The sequence below is a fragment of the Anguilla rostrata genome, chromosome 12 (genome assembly GCF_018555375.3).
Source record: "Anguilla rostrata isolate EN2019 chromosome 12, ASM1855537v3, whole genome shotgun sequence".
NCBI classification, from domain to species: domain Eukaryota; kingdom Metazoa; phylum Chordata; class Actinopteri; order Anguilliformes; family Anguillidae; genus Anguilla; species Anguilla rostrata.
The window spans coordinates 8,225,677-8,245,240 of NC_057944.1; the positions used below are offsets into that span (position 1 = coordinate 8,225,677).

The 19,564-nt window shown below is 48.7% G+C and overlaps 1 protein-coding gene across 1 annotated transcript; it reads left to right on the forward strand.

Moving 5' to 3' along the window:
- The first annotated feature begins 1,122 nt into the window (after nucleotides 1-1,122).
- Nucleotides 1,123-18,573, forward strand: pipox (pipecolic acid oxidase). The gene is made up of 8 exons (XM_064302555.1): nucleotides 1,123-1,404; nucleotides 2,883-2,967; nucleotides 5,186-5,399; nucleotides 7,835-8,017; nucleotides 9,988-10,140; nucleotides 12,593-12,742; nucleotides 14,824-14,899; nucleotides 18,221-18,573. Exons 1-8 carry the CDS (start codon nucleotides 1,245-1,247, stop codon nucleotides 18,349-18,351), a joined length of 1,152 nt encoding a protein of 383 aa, XP_064158625.1. The 5' UTR covers nucleotides 1,123-1,244; the 3' UTR covers nucleotides 18,352-18,573.
- The last annotated feature ends 991 nt before the right edge of the window (nucleotides 18,574-19,564 follow it).

Sequence of the window (19,564 nt, forward strand, 5' to 3'; positions counted from 1 at the left end):
AAGTGTTATGCTGAAGGGCAAATATTTATACAAATATTAAATCATAAAGCCTGCCCATCTCAATGCGCAGCTATGCCCCCTGAGTGCGAGGCAGAACTCATTTGGAGAGAGTGGGTAGACAGAATACAGTGCTTTTGACTCCCGTGTCTGATTTAAAAGCACTCTGAAATGTGGGAGAAAAGTCAGACCGTGCTCTTTGTCTCAGTCACAGGACTTAAAGCTGAAGTCATAAAATCTTCTCACTCACTTGGGCGCACAGGGCACAAAAGCATGCCTGGATACACACACACATGCACACGCATACTGTACACACACAAGCACACCACACACACATACATACACGCACGCATGCACACGCACATACTGTACACACACAAGCACACCACACACACATACACACACACGCATGCAGGCACACACATGCACACACACACACATTTACACACAAATACACATGCAATCACACACACACACACACCACACACACAGTCTCTCTCTCTCTCTCTCTCTCTCTCTCTCTCTCACACACACACTCACACGCACAGTAAAACATGCTGACCCATGGTCAGCTCTTCTCAACTGTTAAGGCTTCTTTTCAGTTTTACTGCTTGTCTTCTGAAAAGAAATTTTGACATATTAATATCTTATGGCAACCAGCAAAAAGCTGACTGAATCAGGTCAAGGTATAGAGATCACTGAGACAGGAGGGTTCAATTCTCTAATCCTTTCCTGCCTCTCTGTGCCATAACGTAAGTGCACCGGAGCCAGGAAAAACATCTGCCGGTCAGTGACACCGAGAAGAGGACCATTAGCAACACCATGGCAACGGCAACAGCGCAAGAAAAGCGCGTGCATTGTAGAATCTGGAAACGTCATGCCGGGCGCTTCGCTCTGCTTATCCACTCGCCTCTCTGGACAGTCCACGGATATTACACTGAATGTGCCCTTTGGTGCTACACGGCTCGCTCCTTTTTCATCCTGAATGCTAATCCCTTATTACTTTCCCATTAAAGCCAATGAGAAAGCTCGGATCGCTGAGCAATCCCCAAGGCCGTTTAACGGGAGAATAAAACAGCTCCCCGCGAGTGGGAGGTGCCGAGTGAATTGTCAATCAAAGTTATGTAAGTGTTATTTGAGACCTTTGCCCGGAGTGGGCTGGATACAAAGTAGCTGAGTGCAAATGAGGTCAAGCGAAGGCCGTTACACAGGAGGATTTTCTGTCTGAATGAACAGGTGTCGCGCACATGCCGCCCGAGGACTTCGACTGCGTCGTGATAGGAGCCGGGGTGCAGGGCTGTTTCACCGCGTACCACCTGGCTAAAAATGGCAAGAGAACTCTTCTGCTCGAACAGGTCTGTAACGTCCGCGGCGCTGCTCACGAGCTCGGCGGTTTGCGGCGAGCGAGCTGGCAAAGCTTCCTCTCTAGTCCAATGTGGGTGCGTTATGCACGGAGGACACCGACCAGCTCAGCTGTGAAAGAGAAAAACAAAACGAACGAACTGTTAACAGTGTGGCAGAGATAAGCAATGGCAAGCCAGCAAAGTGAACGCACGCAAGAGAAAATAGAACGCACGTTAAAAAAGCGTGCTCCAAGCTTACTCGTTCCTTTCAGATTTGAAAGTGAAAGAAAACCGTAATACTGCGGCGGGTAATAGAGGCGACAACAATGCAGGGGACTGTGAATAGGTTCTTTTTGCATTGATTTGTGTTTATACAAACCTCTCCCAGCTAAAAAAAATTACCTGTCATTTTCTTTTCGTAAGAAAGCTAAAACATCACGGTGTTGAAAATATACTCTATTATATCTAAATGTAGCCCTGTCCATCTGGCACAATGCACAGAACAACTTTCCCAGGGAAGGCAAAATTACTTGCACTCAATAACTGAGAAAATAATCAACATGATTTTATTAAGTGTCTTCCTATTCCGTGGTTTCAATGACACTCTGTTCTTTGAGGCAGTTTGCGGCTATTTAATTCTCTTTCCAAGCTCTTGCACTTTCGCGGAGCTACTAACTACTGATGTTTTAATATAAAGGTAAATGTGTTTTTTTAAAAGGAAATTTATTTATAGAAACGGTGGCAAATAAAACTGCAGCATTGCTGCAATAATACAGGGGAAACAGTTTCACTGAGAAGGTTGTAAAATGTCTACTTTAGTCTGTGCTGCACATCGTCTTCTGTAGTTTGTGGTGATGTTAGGGTTCAGAGGTTTTTTCTGCTCTGGTTTGGAGTGACGGCTGCTGCAGCGTTTTAACCATGGAGGTGCTGTGTTCCAAACAGTAGCTGTGTTCTAAAACCGTGGTTGTGTTTGACCAAGGTTGTGTTCTGACTGTGGTTGTGTTCTGACTATAGTTGCATTCTGACCGTGGTTGTGTTTGACCATGGGTGTATATGACCGTGGTTGTGTTCTAACCGTAGTTGCATTCTGACCATGGTTTTTCTGACCATGGTTGTTTTGACCGTGGTTGTGTTTTGACCGTGGTTGTGTTCCGATCATGGTTGTGTTTGACCGTAGTTGTGTTTTGACTGTGGTTGTGTTCTGATCATGGTTGTTTTGACCGTGGTTGTGTGATGTGGTTGTTTCTGATCATGGTTGTGTTTGACGGTGCTGTGGTTTTGACCATGGTTGTGTTCCGACATAGGTGTGTTCTATTGACGTGTTGTGTTTTGACCGTGGTTGTGTTTTGACCGTGGTTGTGTTTGACCGTGGTTGTGTTTGACCGTGGTTGTGTTTGACCGTAGTTGTGTTTTGACCGTAGTTGTGTTTTGACCGTAGTTGTGTTTTGACCGTAGTTGTGTTTTGACCGTGGTTGTGTTTTGACGGTCGTCTGCCAGTTGTCTGCCTACTCCGGGAGCTTAGTCAGACCGGATCATCGGAAGGCGTGGCCGACTTCTACACCCACATGATGGCCGAGTGCTACCAGCTGTGGGCCGTGGAGAAGGAGCCGATCATGTCAGGTGTGCTGTTACCGCCTGCGCCTCCACCAAATCAGCTGTACAGGTGAGCTGCTTTACCTGTTGCCACTACCCTCGAATCCAGCTGTGACCGGTAGCTGCTGTTACCTGCTGTGCCCCTCCCAACCGCTGTGTACGGTGAGCTGCTGTTACCTGTCTGTGCCCTCCGACCCAGTCCAGCTGACAGGTGGCTGTGTTACCTGTCTGTGCCCTCCACCCATCCAGCTGTACAGGTGAGCTGCTCTTACTGTCTTGCCCACTACCTCAAATCAGCTGTACAGGTGAGTGCTGTTTACCTGTCTGTGCCCCTCTCCACCCACATCCACGCGGGAGCTGCTCTACGTCTGTGCCCTCCACTCATCCAGCTGTAAGGTGAGCGCTTACGCTGTGCCTCCCACCCAAACCCAGCTGTACAGGTGAGGCTGTACCTGGTTGTGCCCCGCACCCAAATCCAGCTGTACAGGTGAGCTGCTGTTACCTGCCTGCGCCCCCCTCCCACCCAAATCCAGCTGTACAGGTGAGCTGCTCTTACCTGTCTCTGCCCCACCTACCCCTCAAATCCAGCTGTACAGGTGAGCTGCTGTTACCTGTCTGTGCCCCCCTCCCACCCACATCCAGCTGTACAGGTGTGCTGCTATAACCTTAAAATTGAGGGTCCAATAGTAATTGCCATAAATTAGGTTATTAAAGCACAAACAAGCACAACTGGTAAGTATGAGTTAAGCTGCTCTCCATAGCAAGCACAACATATGTGTACAGTGTACACAAGGGCTTCTTCCCTCTTCAGGCGTATGATTTCTGCATAAAATCATGATTTTACCAGAGAGGGAGATGTCAAAGATAATGGGGTGACAGTGGTTCATCCTGCTCTCGTTTCCCGTTACAACACTGAGTGAGTACGGCTGCAGAATTGCATAGGGTAAGAGCCCAGATACAGCCAGTAACACTGTCAACTAGAATGGAGCTGCAAATCACTGGTAAAATACAAGCCCTTGGCAACAACGGTTTTCTTCTGCATACACACGATGTCAAACAATTACGCTTCGGAGCAATATTCCTACAGCACACATCATACTTTACCCATCAGACAGTAATCGGCGTCGCTGCATGTTCATGTCATTATGCGGCAATTTACCCTGCCAGCAGATTCCCGTCAGGTTCTCCGAGATGGGATGCAGTTAGCGTGTCAGACGTATCCCGGGAGAGCTAATCCCAAAACGCGCAGTGCCCCCCCGCCCCCCCTCGTACGCCTCCCCCCCCAATGGTGCTCCTGCAGCCTCGCTGAGATCAGCAAGGTTTGCCAGAAAAAAGAATCACCGTAAAATATCAAATCAGACCTCTCAAGTGCTGCCATTCACCATTATGGGCCATCGTTCATCACGTTTAGAAATCCTTCCATAATTGGAAAGTGGGAAGTAATTGGAAGAAATACTCAATTTCCGTTTTAAATTGCAAAGAAAAAGGTGTTGTGAAACTGTTCATGGCGTTTTAAGGAGCGCATTACATCACATGATGCTAAATGAGGTTCTAGCTGGTCAGGTAAGAAATGTCCAAATTGATATCCTGGCTTACCATGTATGTTATAAATTCCTGCTTGGCAGTTATTGGGTTATTACACGGTTATAGAGGCTCAGTAGGTTGTTATAACTGCAGGTTCTCTCTCTCAGACTGTGAGACACCATGAGACACTATTCTGCCATATTCTTCCCCTCATTCCCTCAATGTGTCCACCTGTGGAAGACGGTACACAGGGGGTTTCATAAACATTACAGAGCGATGCTATGGGCCACTTCTCCTCGCCCCCCACCCCCAAAATGGTACCACCACCATTCTATAAGTCTTCTGCCCACACATGCAGGCCAGCTCTTATTTTCAGTGGGGGGGCGGGGGGGTGGGGGGGGGCGTTTCTGAGGGATAAGCCAGCGCAAGCTTTGGGCCGACAGACCAGCGCTGTGACCAGAGGACCCTCGTTACAGGTTTCGGGAGGCCGCGCGCGACACCGCACGCTCACTGCCGCGTGCGGATTGGCTGTGCTGATGGAGCGTGCCGAAGAGCCCCCTCCACACGCAGAGCGAGCCGTTAGGGCGGTGTTTGGAGATGAACACACACACGCGTACACGTGAAAATGAAAGAATACTCATAAAATAATATTTGTGAGTGCTGACCCTTATATACCCCCCCCCTTCCCCCCTCCCCTCCCCCCCCTCCCCCCCCCCGCCCCTCCCCAGGCGTACAGGCCTGCTGCTGATGGGGCCAGAAAAGGGGCGGGACTTCCAGCTCTTCAGGGACACGATGGAGAGGAACGCCATTCCCACCGTCACCCTGGCGCCCGGCGAATTCGGCCGGCACATCCCCCACGTCAACCGCAGCCCCGGCGACGGCGCCATCGTGGACACCACCGCCGGCGTGCTGTACGCCGACCGCGCCCTCAGGGCCGTCCAGGTGAGGTCACTTCCTGTTCCCGCTGAACGTAAAAACAAACCCGTGTTGTCATAAAACGGCATCCAACCAGACTTAAAATTCAACAGGAAATGGGAATGCTGCTCTATACTGATAAACAGTATAACAATATACAGTATACTGTACATCTGGGTGTTATACATGATTACTGGTCACAACTCACAGCATAACTGGGATGAATTTTCAGCCAACGCGCAAGGACACTCACTTTCACTTTTAGGAGAATTTTCAGTGAATATTTGAGCAAAACACACACACACACACACACACACACACACACTCCCAGAGCAGGGCCTGGTTTGTGGTGGAAACAGACGTGCTCCCTCCCTCTCTCTAGTTGGTATTCCTGTTCCATACCCAGTGCATTAATTAATTTTGATGGGCCATAAACACGCAAAGCCAATAAGGGGGGGCGAAAGGGCCGTGAGACAGGTTGACGGGTGGGGGGGGGGGGCGGCTCGTCAGAGGCAGAATAAATTACACAGGATGGTGATCCCTTAATTACGGCACCTGTGCAACGGTTTACATAAGGGGGTGGGGGGGGGGGGTGGACAGGCCACACCTCTCTCATACGGGAGCAGCTTGCATTACCAGCGGGTCGGTGCCAGTGAGCAATTCATTAGATCAGACAAATACAAATAAAAAAGCAAGCGAAGGTCGTTTGCCGTCTTTGAGCACGAGACGAAAGGAGAACGCCGGCAGCACTCGATCCGTGAACACAATTATGCCCATTATCTCATTCTGCATTTTGGGCCGAAAGGGAGAAAAAACTGCAGGCGTTTCAGGTGAGGACCAAAATCTGCACTCAGTGGCCACTTTATTAGGTGCACCTGCTCGTCAATACGAATAGCCTGCTCCTCCAAACAGCCAATCACGTCGCCGCAACTCAATACATAAAGCATGCGGACATGATGAAGAGGTTCAGTTGTTCAACCAAACTTTGGCATGGGCAGCAACTCAATCTGTGTGATCTACAGCCATTTTGTTGGTGCCAGACATGCTGGTCCCAGAGTCTGCTGCCCTCCTGGGATTTTCATGCACTCTACAGCCGCTTGAGTTTGCAGAGAACGGTGCGAGAAACACAAAAACATCCAGTGAGCGGAAGTTCTGTGGGTGAAAACACCTTGTTAACGACGGAGGTCAGAGGAGAACGGGCAGACTCGTTCAAGCTAACGGAAATGCCACAAATGCTCAAGTAGCAGCCGTTTGCAACAGTGGAGTGCAGAAGGGCATCTCTGAAACCTTGAAGCGGATGGGCTACAGCAGCAGAAGACCATGGTAGACTTCCTCTCCCTGTTAGCTAAGAACAGGACGATGAGGCTACAGTGGGCACGTGATCACAAAGACTGGTGGTTTGAAGATTAATCTGACGGTTTCTGCTGCAACATGCAGATGGTAGGGTCAGAATTTAGCATGACCATGTTATCTTGTGTCAACGGTGCAGGCTGGTGCTAGTGGTGTAGTGCCGTGAGGAATGTTTTCTTGGCACACATTAGGCCCCTTAATACCAATTGAGCTTCATTTGAATGCCACAGCATACCTAAGCATCGTTGCAGACCGTGTGCATCTGTTTTTGGCCACAGTCTACCCTTTTTCTAATGTATACGTCCAGCGGGATAATGCTGCATGTCACAAAGCCCGTGTCACCTACAAACGCTGTTCTATAAACATGACACTGACACTGAGCATTAAACTGTGAAACATTACTGCACAATAGAACCCCCCCAAGTCAGTGACCTGCAGTAAACCGGAGTGCTGATTCATAGAGTGTATCTGGATGTGTGTGTCTGTGAGTGTGAGCGTGAGCGTGTGTGTGTGTGTGTGTGTGCATGCATGTGTGTGAGTGTGTGTGAGCATGTGTGTGTGTGTGCGTATTTGTGTGCAGGTGTGTGTGTATGTCTCAGTGCATGTGTGCACATTGGGATATGTGTGTGTGTGAGTGTGTGTGAGTATATGTGTGTGCGTGCGTGAGTGTGTAAGTGTGCACATTGGGATGAGTGTATGTGTACGCCTGTGCACACCACATTATTCCCCTGACCCCTCCAGGGTTGAGCACTAATGGGGTTCTGGCCCAGACACCCAGCCTGGTCCTCCACCTCCCCCCCGTCATTAGGAGGCAGAACCTGGACCTGGCGCATCCGCCCCCCTCCCCCTCCGTCATTGGGGCTTCCTGTTAAACTTTATACCCCTCGCGGGGTTCACACGAGGCCACAGGCTAATGCGCTAGCGACCTAGCGACACCTGTAAATGATACACCGGCTCTGGGCCGGCCTTCAGCCCTGCCCACCTAGCCGCGCTGGTTTATAATTGCCTTAGCGGTTTAACCGCTGCGGTAGCCTACCTGCTGTGATGTTGTGAGCGAGTTCTGCGCTGAGCGCTAACCCGCCACTTTCCTCTTTTCTTCCTCCTCCCGGCAGGAGGTCTTCCGGAGGCTGGGCGGAGTCATTAAGGACGGGGAGAAAGTGACCGACGTTCAGCCTGGCTCTCCGGTCGCCGTGACGACCGCCTCCGGGACATACAGGGCTAAGAGCCTGGTGATCACCGCTGGACCCTGGGCAAACACACTGCTGTCTCACACCGAGCTCCAGCTACCACTGCAGGTACAGCACCTTACATACACACACACACTAACCTCCAGCTACCACTGCAGGTAACAGTACCTTACATACACATTGTTGTAGTCTGTATTTCCGGTCACTTGTCTCCCCAGTACTGTCTCTGTGTCTGTGTTCCCTGAGCTGCTTCACTCCCCTGTACTTGTGTGATTTCACTATTCGGGTGGTTCCGGGTTTTCGTGGTTTCCCCCCTTCTTTCCAGTCTCGCTTTACTTTCTTCCTGCTGATTTCTAGTTTTACTAATTTCTACTAATCCCTACTAACTTATAGATTGTAAAGTACTAACCTCACTAATATACTAACATGTGAATATTACTAATGGACTAACACACACTAGTTTTGGGTTTTGATAGTTTAGATCACTATACTAATACATTAACCAGTCTCCCTTTTCCATGCTGCGCTGTAGCTCCGCCCCTTTTCTTTCTAGCCTGCTCTAACGCTGAGTTCTGCAATTGCCTGCACCTGTCTCTTGCTCTAACTGCACCTCTCTCTCTCTGCACGTGTTTTACCTGCTAAACCCAGGCCGTCTGTTATCATTGTTGTCTATGTGATTCCAGTCCGCGTTTTGTCAGTCCCCTGTCATTTAATTAGTTATCCTAATGTTCTTCACCTGGATGTTGTTTGTTACTCCGCCCTCACTCACGTAACCCCTCCTTGATTGTTACCTTCCCCAGTGTATAAATGTCAGTCTTTTCCACCCAGTCCCTGTCAGAACGTTGATCATATTCATTGTGCCGATTATTTGTAAGCCTTTGTTTATTGAGATTCTTGCGACACCCTTTGCCCGACTTCGAGTTTGCCTGCCCCTTTTGGTTTTGTTTGATCTGGTTCGACCTTCGCTTTTCTTTGACTTCTCTTTTGCCTGCCCCTTTGTACCTTCGCTATTTCTGATCTCCTGGTTTTTGACTTTTTGCCTGTCTTTTTACTTTTCTTTTGGAAACTCGATTCTGTACCGCACTATCTCTGATCACCTGGCTTCGAACTTCGCACTGATTAAAGACAACGTTTTTTGGATTTCCCTGGTCTGCGTGTGGGTCCTTACACAGAACATCACACACATACACACACATGCACACACCAACCTCCAGCAACCACTGCAGGTAGAGCACCTTACATACACATACACACACATGCACACACCAAGCTCCAGCTACCACTGCAGGTACAGTACCATACATACACGCACACACACACACACACACACACACACACACACACATGCACACACCAAGCTCCAGCAACCACTGCAGGTAGAGCACCTTACATACACATACACACACATGCACACACCAAGCTCCAGCTACCACTGCAGGTACAGTACCATACATACACACAAAAACACACACACACACACACACACGCACACACTAAGCTCCAGCTACCACTGCAGGTACAGTACTATACACACACACACACTCTCTCTCTCTCTCAGGTGGTGACACACACACACACTCTCTCTCTCTCTCAGGTGGTGACACACACACACACACTCTCTCTCTCTCTCAGGTGGTGACACACACACACACACTCTCTCTTAGGTGGTGACACACACACACGCACACACACACACACACTCTCTCTCTCAGGTGGTGACACACACACACACACACACACTCTCTCTCTCTCTCTCAGGTGGTGACACACACACACACACACTCTCTCTCTCTCAGGTGGTCACACACACACACACTCTCCCTCTCTCTCTCTCAGGTGGTGACACACACACACACACTCTCTCTCTCTCTCAGGTGGTCACACACACACACACACTCTCCCTCTCTCTCTCTCAGGTGGTCACACACACACACACACTCTCTCTCTCTCTCAGGTGGTGACACACACACACACACTCTCTCTCTCTCTCAGGTGGTGACACACACACACACACTCTCTCTCTCTCTCTCAGGTGGTGACACACACACACACACACACTCTCCCTCTCTCTCTCTCAGGTGGTGAAGATTAACGTGTGCTACTGGCGGGAGAAGACCCCTGGGACGTACGCTGTTAGGAATCGTTTCCCCTGCTTCCTCCACGTGGACGCAGAGGGGGCGGAGCACCACATCTACGGCCTCCCATCCAATGAGTATCCAGGACTGGTGAAGGTTTGTGACACACTCCTGCACTCAAAAACAGTGCATGGCACACACACACACTCGCATGCAGTCTCAAACATTAACACAAACACGCACATGCACATACACACACACACACACACACACACGCACGCGCACACAGGCACGGACACACACATTCACACACACACACACAAACTCATTAAAACATCTTCTCAAACACACAAATGCACACTCTTACATTCTCAGTCACACACTCACTCACTCTCTCATATCCTACCTGTCTCTCTCAAACAAGCACACACACACCACAGCACAACTGCCCTCTCACACACGCATTTTCAGTGATGAATGCGTTCACCAGGACATCCATACTTTAGATAAAGGAAGTGTGGTGGTATGCAACGGGTTTGTCTTCCACGGGTCTCAATCATTAGTTACAGAACGAACACTGTCTTCAGATGCCAGGCTTGGCTCCTCTCCCTTCTCTGTGAGTTTTGATGGAGTGTTAAGATGTTATTATTATTACTGTTTATGTGTATGTGTATTCATGTTTATGTATGTGTATGTGTATGTATATGTGTATGTACCCATATGCGTATACATATATGCACGATCACATTATTCTGTTATTATTGTTTCTCATCTGATGTTTCATATGTTCCTGGCCATGCTTTGGCAAATACAAATGCAAATTTTGTCCTGCCAATGAAGCACTTTGAATTTGAATTTGCAACCCTGCTGTGCTTCCACACACCGTTCCTGAGAACAGCAAGAGAGAAAGAGAAGTGAATACAGAGATCAGGCTCCATTTAAAACAACAGTCTCCAAATGCGATAATGTACGAACAATCTGGCAATAAACCTCCTGTCAGGTTACAGATAGGGACCATGACCATAAACAACCACAGACAACCATAAACCCTGTGTTTATGGACACCCCCCCCTCCTCCTCCCCCTCCAAGATAAGGGTATATACTACCTTTTTTCTAAAGGGAAAAAGGCAGTGGAGGACGCATTCAATCAAATTTTTAAAAATGCCTTCGTTTTTAAAGCTTGAATATGTTTTTTTTTTTGTATTTTTAATCTTAGAGATAAAGAGCGATTCGGCATAATGCAGGCACTCTTTTTTTATAGAAAAAAAGAAGAGTTGGAGAATCCGTGGGCTAAATGTACTTACACCATTTTGTGAGATGTGTCTTCCGCTCTGGTCTGAACTCCCAATCTAGGATCGCTCTTATCACTTCTGTCCTTCCACTTTGTTCCTGTAGCGCTTTCATATCACATGTACCTCCATCCAGCACTTATATTGCACTTGTATCCTTATCTGGATGTTGCAGCTTGTTGTCATGCCTCCTAGTTCGACTTCACTTTACTCTCTGACCTAGCCTATGCTTACTGTGTGAACTGGACTTAACGTGTTCATGGCAATGGATAACGGTTACGTAATGAGTATTGCTACCTTATCTGACCTGCTTTTCGTAATTTCTTCCAATGACCTTTGGTATAAACTTATTGTACGTCGCTTTGGATAAAAGCATCTGCCAAATAAATGCAATGTAATGTCATTCCGTAAATTAACCTCTTATTTACTGAGTACTTAGGCTACGGCTAATTACTGCTGAGTGGAGCTGCCTGCTATTCCCATTTTGTGCATGAAGCAGAGCTTAAAAGGCATTGTTCAAAGAACTCCTGTGCAATGCGTTGAATATTGGATGTGGGGAAATCGATGTATTTTCTGGTGCAGCGTAAGAAAAAACGGAAAGAACAGGACAAAATGTCCGCTGTGATATTCCAGCTGTGGCTGCAGGTGTCCATTGAATTAATCAAGATGTGAGATAGTGTGTTGTTGCAAGGAGCTTTACTGTCGCTGGGATGGAATAGGAACGCTGTGTGGGAGGTTCTAGGTCATCTTTCATTTCTCCCAACAGAGTAATTATTTGTTTGTCACAGAAGTTGCAGGTGTCACAGATTCCAGGATATCGGTCTTCTTGGCAGTTCCCCATTCTTAGTGCTTTCCGTGATTTTTTTTTTTTTTGTTGGCAGTTTTGGATGGTAACAATATCGCAGCCAGCAGTCAGTTTGTTATAATCAAATGTTTGAAGGCCTCCGTCCGCATGCTGCTCGCTCCTCCTCCCGAAGCTAACCAGGCTCCTTAACGCTAGCCGACTCTGTAATTAAATTTTAACACATAACTCATTCAAGAACTGACGGTGGCAAATGTAGCAAACAAAACATCGCGGACGTGCATTGCTTCGCTCCGCGCATTCATCAGTTTGAGATCTTTAGGAACATTAAGAGATGACAGCTGCAGCTGGGGTGGCTGCACAGCGGTCTGAAACGAATCACCGCTTTGGCAGCCGCGCTTTGTTTGTCACCGGCGGTGATGATGGCGGACAGTAAGCACCTCCGCGGCCTATCTGCTGCTGGCGTAGCATCACAGGGGTTTGCTGACTGCCGTCCTGCCGCCCTGCCGTCCGTAGGTCTGCTACCACATGGGGAGCGAAACGGACCCGGACGAGAGGGACAGACAGACGGACAGGGGGGACATCGACGTCCTGTCCCGCTACATCGCCCGCCATTTCCCCGGCCTGGTGCCCACCCCGGCGGTGGTGGAAAGCTGCATGTACACGGTCAGTACTCTCTGTCTCTATATCTCTCACTCTTTCTCCCTCTCTCTCTCTCTCTCTGTCTCTCTTTCACTTGCTCTCTCTCTCTCTCTCTGTCTCTATATCTCTTGCTCTTTCTCTCTCTCAGCCTCTTTGACTCTATCTCTCTCTATCAGTCTCTCTGTCTATCTCTTTCTATCTCTCTATCTCTCTCTCTCTGCCACAGCTACATCACTCCCACTCACCACACCACCACAACAAAGTCATTAGCCACAGTCACACACTGCTCAAAAGAAAGGGAGGAAGAGAGAGAGAAAGAGGGGGAGAGAGAGGGAGAGAGATAGAGAGAGGGGGAAAGAGAGTTAGATAAAGAAGCTGGAGGAAATGAAAAGAACAAAACTTTTTCTCCAAACTGCCTCTGAAGAATGATGTTACACTCATCAATAAATCTGTCAGCAGGCCTGACATGCATTGAATGGTAAAATGAACTCAAAAATGCTTGACTGCAAAAATATGGCCTTATGTGTGTGCATGTGGAGATAAATGCCTGTGTTTCCCAGTGGAGCGCACCTGTAGAGAGCAGTGCTACCAGGCTGCTGTGCAGGCTGTATCTATCTCTGGGGTAAGAAGTGACCAGAGGGTGTGCTGTGTGCTGTTTGATGTGAGAAGGGCTACTGAGGGAGAGAGTTTAGAGAGAGGTTCTGGAGAGAGCGTGTGATGAGAGGAACGGGGGACTCTTTGAAGCTGGGTAAGGGTGCTCCGGTCCGCCTCTCTCTTTCAGGTTGACCAGGGACTTCCAGGAAACTAAAGTCTCTTTAGGACTGTGTGTGCTCACTCTATCTCTCTCCATCTCTCTCTGTCCATCTCTCTCACTCACTTGCTCACTCACTCAGCTCCACCCCGAATGAACCTTTTAACCAAAAATAATACTCAGGGTTCACCTCATGCTTTTTAATGACTGCTCTACAACAAGGGGCCACAAAGAGAGCACCGACTTCCGTAAACAACCCCAGTCGCAGGGGACCTAGAGGGCAATCTGGGCTTTTCTCCAGAGAAAGGAGCTTTCTTTTAAATTTCATTCATTTCGAAAACCGTATGCCCATTTTCTCCCGATCCGGACAGCCTAAGTCCGTCTATCCGCTAATGCGGAAAGCGCTCCCGTTTTCATCCTCTTGACCCAGGAACCCCGCGCGTGTCTTGGATGTGGTAAGAGGGCCACCTTAAAACGGTCTGAATAATCGGCGGCTCTGAGGCCTTATTTATTTTATTATTTCTCAAACAAATGAAGAATCTCAGTGAAGCCTCAAATGCCACGTCCCGTCATCAGAGGGCTAAATTAGGAGGCAGCAAAGCGTGAGGGAAAATGCTGCTCGACGTTCTGAAGCCTCTGTGACTTTTGTCATTAGTTCCAGTTACTGAGTGCAATTCAGACCCTGAGAAAAACACCGCTCTGCAGTCCAGTCTGAGAAAGCACAGCCAGCTCTGCAGCCAGAGTACACACACACACACACACACTCACACACACACTATACATACACAATATACATACACACACACAGACACACACACACACACACACACTCACACACACACTATACATACACAATATACATACACACACACAGACACACACACACACACACACACACTCACACACCACACAGACACATACACACAACACACATACACACAACAGTTACACACACACACACACACACACACATACATACACACAACATACACACACACACACACACACTCACACAGACAGAAAATCACCACACACACATCACAGACACACTACACACAAGGACATGGTAAAGACCATATATAGCGCTTTTTCCAAGCGCTTACAATTGATGCCTCCATCCAAGCAGTTAGGAGGACCTGCTCAACACTACACCACACAGGTTGAACACGACAACCCTCTCGACTGCCTAGACAGATCACTTACCTCCTGAGCTATGTCGCCCCCTATATATACATATATACACATACACATACAGACACATGTACACACATAAATAGATAGACACACACACACACACATACACACTCTCAAGACACAGACACACAGGTGACCCCTCCCTCTCTCTCACACACAGCTGACCCCAGACCACCATTTTGTGTTGGACTGTCACCCGTCCCACAGAAACATCGTCATCGGCGCTGGATTCTCAGGTGAGTGTCGATGCCAGTCAATCTGGCGCTCCAGTCCCTGGCAAATCCTCAGGTTCGCTCTGAATTCTGGGAAGAAGCAACCTGCTTTTTCACGAGCACAGAGACAGACCTGAAAACCTTCAGTGCATTACATTACGTTTATTTGGCAGAGGCTTTTATCCAAAGCGACGTACAGTAGGTCAGATCAGTAGATCTGTACAGACCAAAAGAGAGAGAGAAGAGAGAGGTATACAGATAGCAGGATGAGAGAAATGAGACTGGGGTTTGAACAGTATGTAAATCATTCATTACAATTACGATGAATTACAGTTTTCCTTGCACCTACTTCAACTGCAGTGCGCTAACCACTGTCTCCCACTTACAGTAAAAATAGCAATCACGATTCACCTCCACCTGGAACTGTAACACAGCAATCGCGGTGCCTCTGCTCCCATAATCAAAGCCTCTATCTTAGAGTAACTACAGCACAGAGATCATGGTCCCTTTTCAACCATAACTGCAACACAGTCATCATGGTCCCTCTTCAACCATAACTGCAGCACAGAGATCATGGTCCATCTCTGACCATAACTACAGCACAGAGATCATGGTCCATCTCTAACCATAACTACAGCACAGAGATCATGGTCCATCTCTGACCATAACTGCAACACAATGATCATGGTCCACCTCTGACCATAACTGCAACACAGTGATCATGGTCCCTCTTCAACCATAACTGCAGCACAGAGATCATGGTCCATCTCTGACCATAACTACAGCACAGAGATCATGGTCCATCTCTAACCATAACTACAGCACAGAGATCATGGTCCATCTCTGACCATAACTGCAACACAATGATCATGGTCCACCTCTGACCATAACTGCAACACAGTGATCATGGTCCCTCTTCAACCATAACTGCAGCACAGAGATCATGGTCCATCTCTGACCATACCTGCAACACAGTGATCATGGTCCATCTCTAACCATAACTGCAACACAGTGATCATGGTCCATCTCTGACCATAACTGCAACACAGTGATCATGGTCCATCTCTGACCATAACTGCAACACAGTCATCATGGTCCATCTCTAACCATAACTGCAGCACAGAGATCATGGTCGATCTCTGACCATAACTGCAACACAATGATCATGGTCCATCTCTGACCATAACTGCAACACAGTGATCATGGTCCCTCTTCAACCATAACTGCAGCACAGAGATCATGGTCCATCTCTGACCATAACTACAGCACAGAGATCATGGTCCATCTCTAACCATAACTGCAGCACAGAGATCATGGTCCATCTCTAACCATAACTGCAACACAGTCATCATGGTCCATCTCTGACCATAATATTCTAACCAAACAAATTTCAGATTCACTTACCTCTTTGCTGATTTTAGATAAAATCAGTTGTAGCAGTCCTTTCACTGATCTGTAGTGAGATAGCTAACGTTAGTTAGTTTAGTGAATGCTAACTGAACCAGTTTTTCCCTAAAGGCTAATGAAACAGACAATCGCATCACATGAGCACTTTCACAACCTTTTTGAAACCTAAACGATTTTTGAAACCTAAAAACTATTTTTCTGATGAACAATATATTCACAATACCCCATATGGGCCTGGAAGGAAATATTCAGAAATCTACTGCTCAGTAAAAGTATGCAGGATTTTTAGCATTGCTGTGGTCCTGTGTTTACAATCAAAGAAGTACTCTTAAAAATTTGGTACTTCTTAAATTTTGGCTGGTGCTCCTACCTTTTTGAGTTTAGGAGTACCGGTAGCCAGTAAGAACAAAAGGTCATTTTGGGCACTGCATTTACCATCAGGGGGCGCCGGAGGAGGAAATTTGGAAACCCAGAGGCGAGTACCACACGCCCGCCAGACCCACACCTCGTCCCGCACCCCCACCCTGCCCGCTGATGATGAAGTTCGTTTATCGTCCCCCTCCCCCCAAACCCCGCCCACCCCCCACCCCCCCACCCCCACCCTCACCCCGATAGGACCTTCGGCCTGTGGCCTGCCTTACGCGCTCGTCATCACCTTTTTGGTTTCATCCTTCCCTGTCTTCCCTAAGATTAGATCACGCTGCACCACACTGGGGCCCTCCCTCACCAAAGAGCATCCAAAAATACAGGGAGGCCCGTCGTGGTCAGGGGCAAATCACTTCTGGTTTATGACTGGCCATAACTTTACTGTCTCAGCCAATGATCACTGGGTGAATTAGACCTGGTGTTTGTGGTTATGGATAACCGATATTTAATAAGAATTGTTTTTTGGCCTGTGTTCTGTTCCAACCGACCTTCTGTGTGCACTTATTGTACATTGTTTTGAATAAAAGAGTCTGCCAAATAAAATGTAATGTAAAGATAAATTAAAATCAGTGTTGTAAAACAGCATAACAGAAAAAACAAACAGCTCTCTTCCACCCAGCCCAGATTCAGATTTCTTCGGCACTAACTGCATCATGCGGTCATTGCCGTTTGGCACAAGCACTTGAAAACAAGTCCCTGCTGTTGCCATGGTTTCCCAGTTGCCCTGGGGCTGGCCAGCGCCTGTAGGGCTCTTGTGTTCTGTGGAACGCACGTGTGTGTGTGTGTGTGAGTGAGTGTGTGTGTGTGTGTGTGAGAGTGCGTGTGCGTGTGTGTGAGAGAGTGCTTGTGTGTGTGTGTGTGTGTGTGTGAGAGTGTGTGTGTGTGAGAGTGTGTATGTGTGTGTGTGTGTGCATGAGTGTGTGTGTGTGTGTGTGTGTGTGTGTGTGTGTGTGTGAGAGCGTGTGTGCGTGAGAGTGTGTGTTTGTGTGTGTGTGAGAGAGTGTGTGTGTGTGTGTGTGTGTGAACGCATGTGCCTCTGGTGAAGTGTCAGTGGAGAGTCAGCTTACTGCCTCAGAAATGATGCTGCCCCAAAACACTGCATACCTCCGCCTGTCAGCGTGTGAGCATGTGTGAGTTTGAGTGTGTGTGTGTGTGTGTGTGTGTGTGAGTGAGAGAGTGTGTGTGTGTATGTGTGTCTGTATGAGTGTGTGTCTGTGTGAGTATGTGTGTGTGTGTGTGTGTGTGTGCCAGTCATGTTTAGAGTCTCTGTCCACCCATTTGAAGCTTATGCAGACTGTGTTTGTCAGACTGCATTACTCAGATAGTGAATGTGTAGACTGGGGCTATTTAAAGATTTTTTTCTGAAGTTCTGTTTTTTCTGGAAGTAAATGATGTCAATGAATGAAAAGTTACAATTCTGCCATGCTGTGTTTTTTTACGTTCCCTCTCTCTCTCCACCCTAACCCCCCCCCATCCCCCACCACCCTTACCCCCCACCCACCCCCACCGCAGGTCACGGGTTCAAGTTTGGGCCCGTAGTGGGGAAGGTGTTGTGCGAGCTTGCCCTGGGCAGGGTGCCCTCCTACGACCTCTCACCCTTCAAAATCCAGCGCTTCCCGCCCCACTCGAAATCCGCTCTGTAGGCCGGGGAACCCAAGGCAGACACCCGCCCCAGCCACACCAGCACCCCCTGCTGCTACACCACCATCTGCAGCGGGGAGGGGGGAGGGAAGGCCGCTTTCCCCTGTCCTGCGTCATGTGACCTGTACCGACGTGTCACAGTGGGCAGCTCCATGTCGCCGGGCGGAACAGAGCGGTGACCAGGAAGCACGCCTTCAGCTCGACGTCCGCGGGCCGGCGACGCCTCCCGTAACGGAGCGGCGCAATGCCTCTGGAATGAGATTTGAACCTTACACCAGGACTGTAAAGGCGCTGGCGCGTGGCGAAATTAAACTTAAACTGCCGACTCGTTAGCGTGTGTGATTTAGTCCATTACCCCTCCCCTCCGCCCCCCCCCCACCGTCTCATTCCCTCTCCTCGCCCCATCCCTCTCTCTTTACATCTCTTCCTCCCCTCTTTCTCTCTCTCTCTCTCTATCTCTGTCTCTCGCCCGCCCGTTTAAAATGAAGCACGTTGTTAAAAAGCCATCAGCCACGGAGCCATCCTTCTCCTGGCGCTGCGGCTGACTGCAAAGCATTGTTGTTCATTTTTTTTTTTATTTCCCACCCCCTACCCACCCCTACCAACCCCCCCCCCCCCCCCTCCCCCCCCCCTCCTCCTGCCTGGACCCATTTCCCTCCGTAAACATCTTAATCCCTAATCAGTCAGGCGGCGATGAGGAAGAGCTCATCAGCCAGGACGGGGGAATTATGCCGGGGGGGGGGGGGGGCGCGGGCCGGAGGCGCGGCCATCCATTCTCCCCGGGGGCCCCGCTAAACGAATCCGTATCGATGGCGGGGAGGAGAGAAAAAATGGCGGGATTAAAAGGCCATTAAACATCCCGGGGCGGAATCCGTCTTCCGTAAAATCAGCGAAGGCCACACGCCCGTGTGGTGGGGTGAGGGGGGGGGGGGAGTGGGGAGAGAGGGAGGGAGGAGGGGGGGCATTTATACACCAGAGAATGAGATGAGGGAGCTGCCAAAATCTGCATGGTTTTTTTGTCTGCGTTTGGCCAAACGCCTGTCCCCACTTCCAGCTGAAAGAGGGGCCGGGTCCAGCTTGGTCTGAGTTCAGTTCTCCATTTTGAAATGTCTATTCAGTTGGACGTTCGTTTTTTGAGCTGTCCATTGAATTGGACTGAACATAAAAAAAAAACTTTCAGCTGAGAGAACCTAAAAATGTGACAATAACTGAAGT

Excerpts from the sequence above, each read along its gene's own strand:
- pipox (XM_064302555.1), top strand. The coding sequence starts at position 1,245 with ATGCCGCCCGAGGACTTCGACTGCGTCGTGATAGGAGCCGGGGTGCAG. Across the intron at positions 10,141-12,592 it reads AGTATCCAGGACTGGTGAAG|GTCTGCTACCACATGGGGAG; the intron begins GTTTGTGACACA and ends TGCCGTCCGTAG. Across the intron at positions 12,743-14,823 it reads TGGAAAGCTGCATGTACACG|CTGACCCCAGACCACCATTT; the intron begins GTCAGTACTCTC and ends TCTCACACACAG.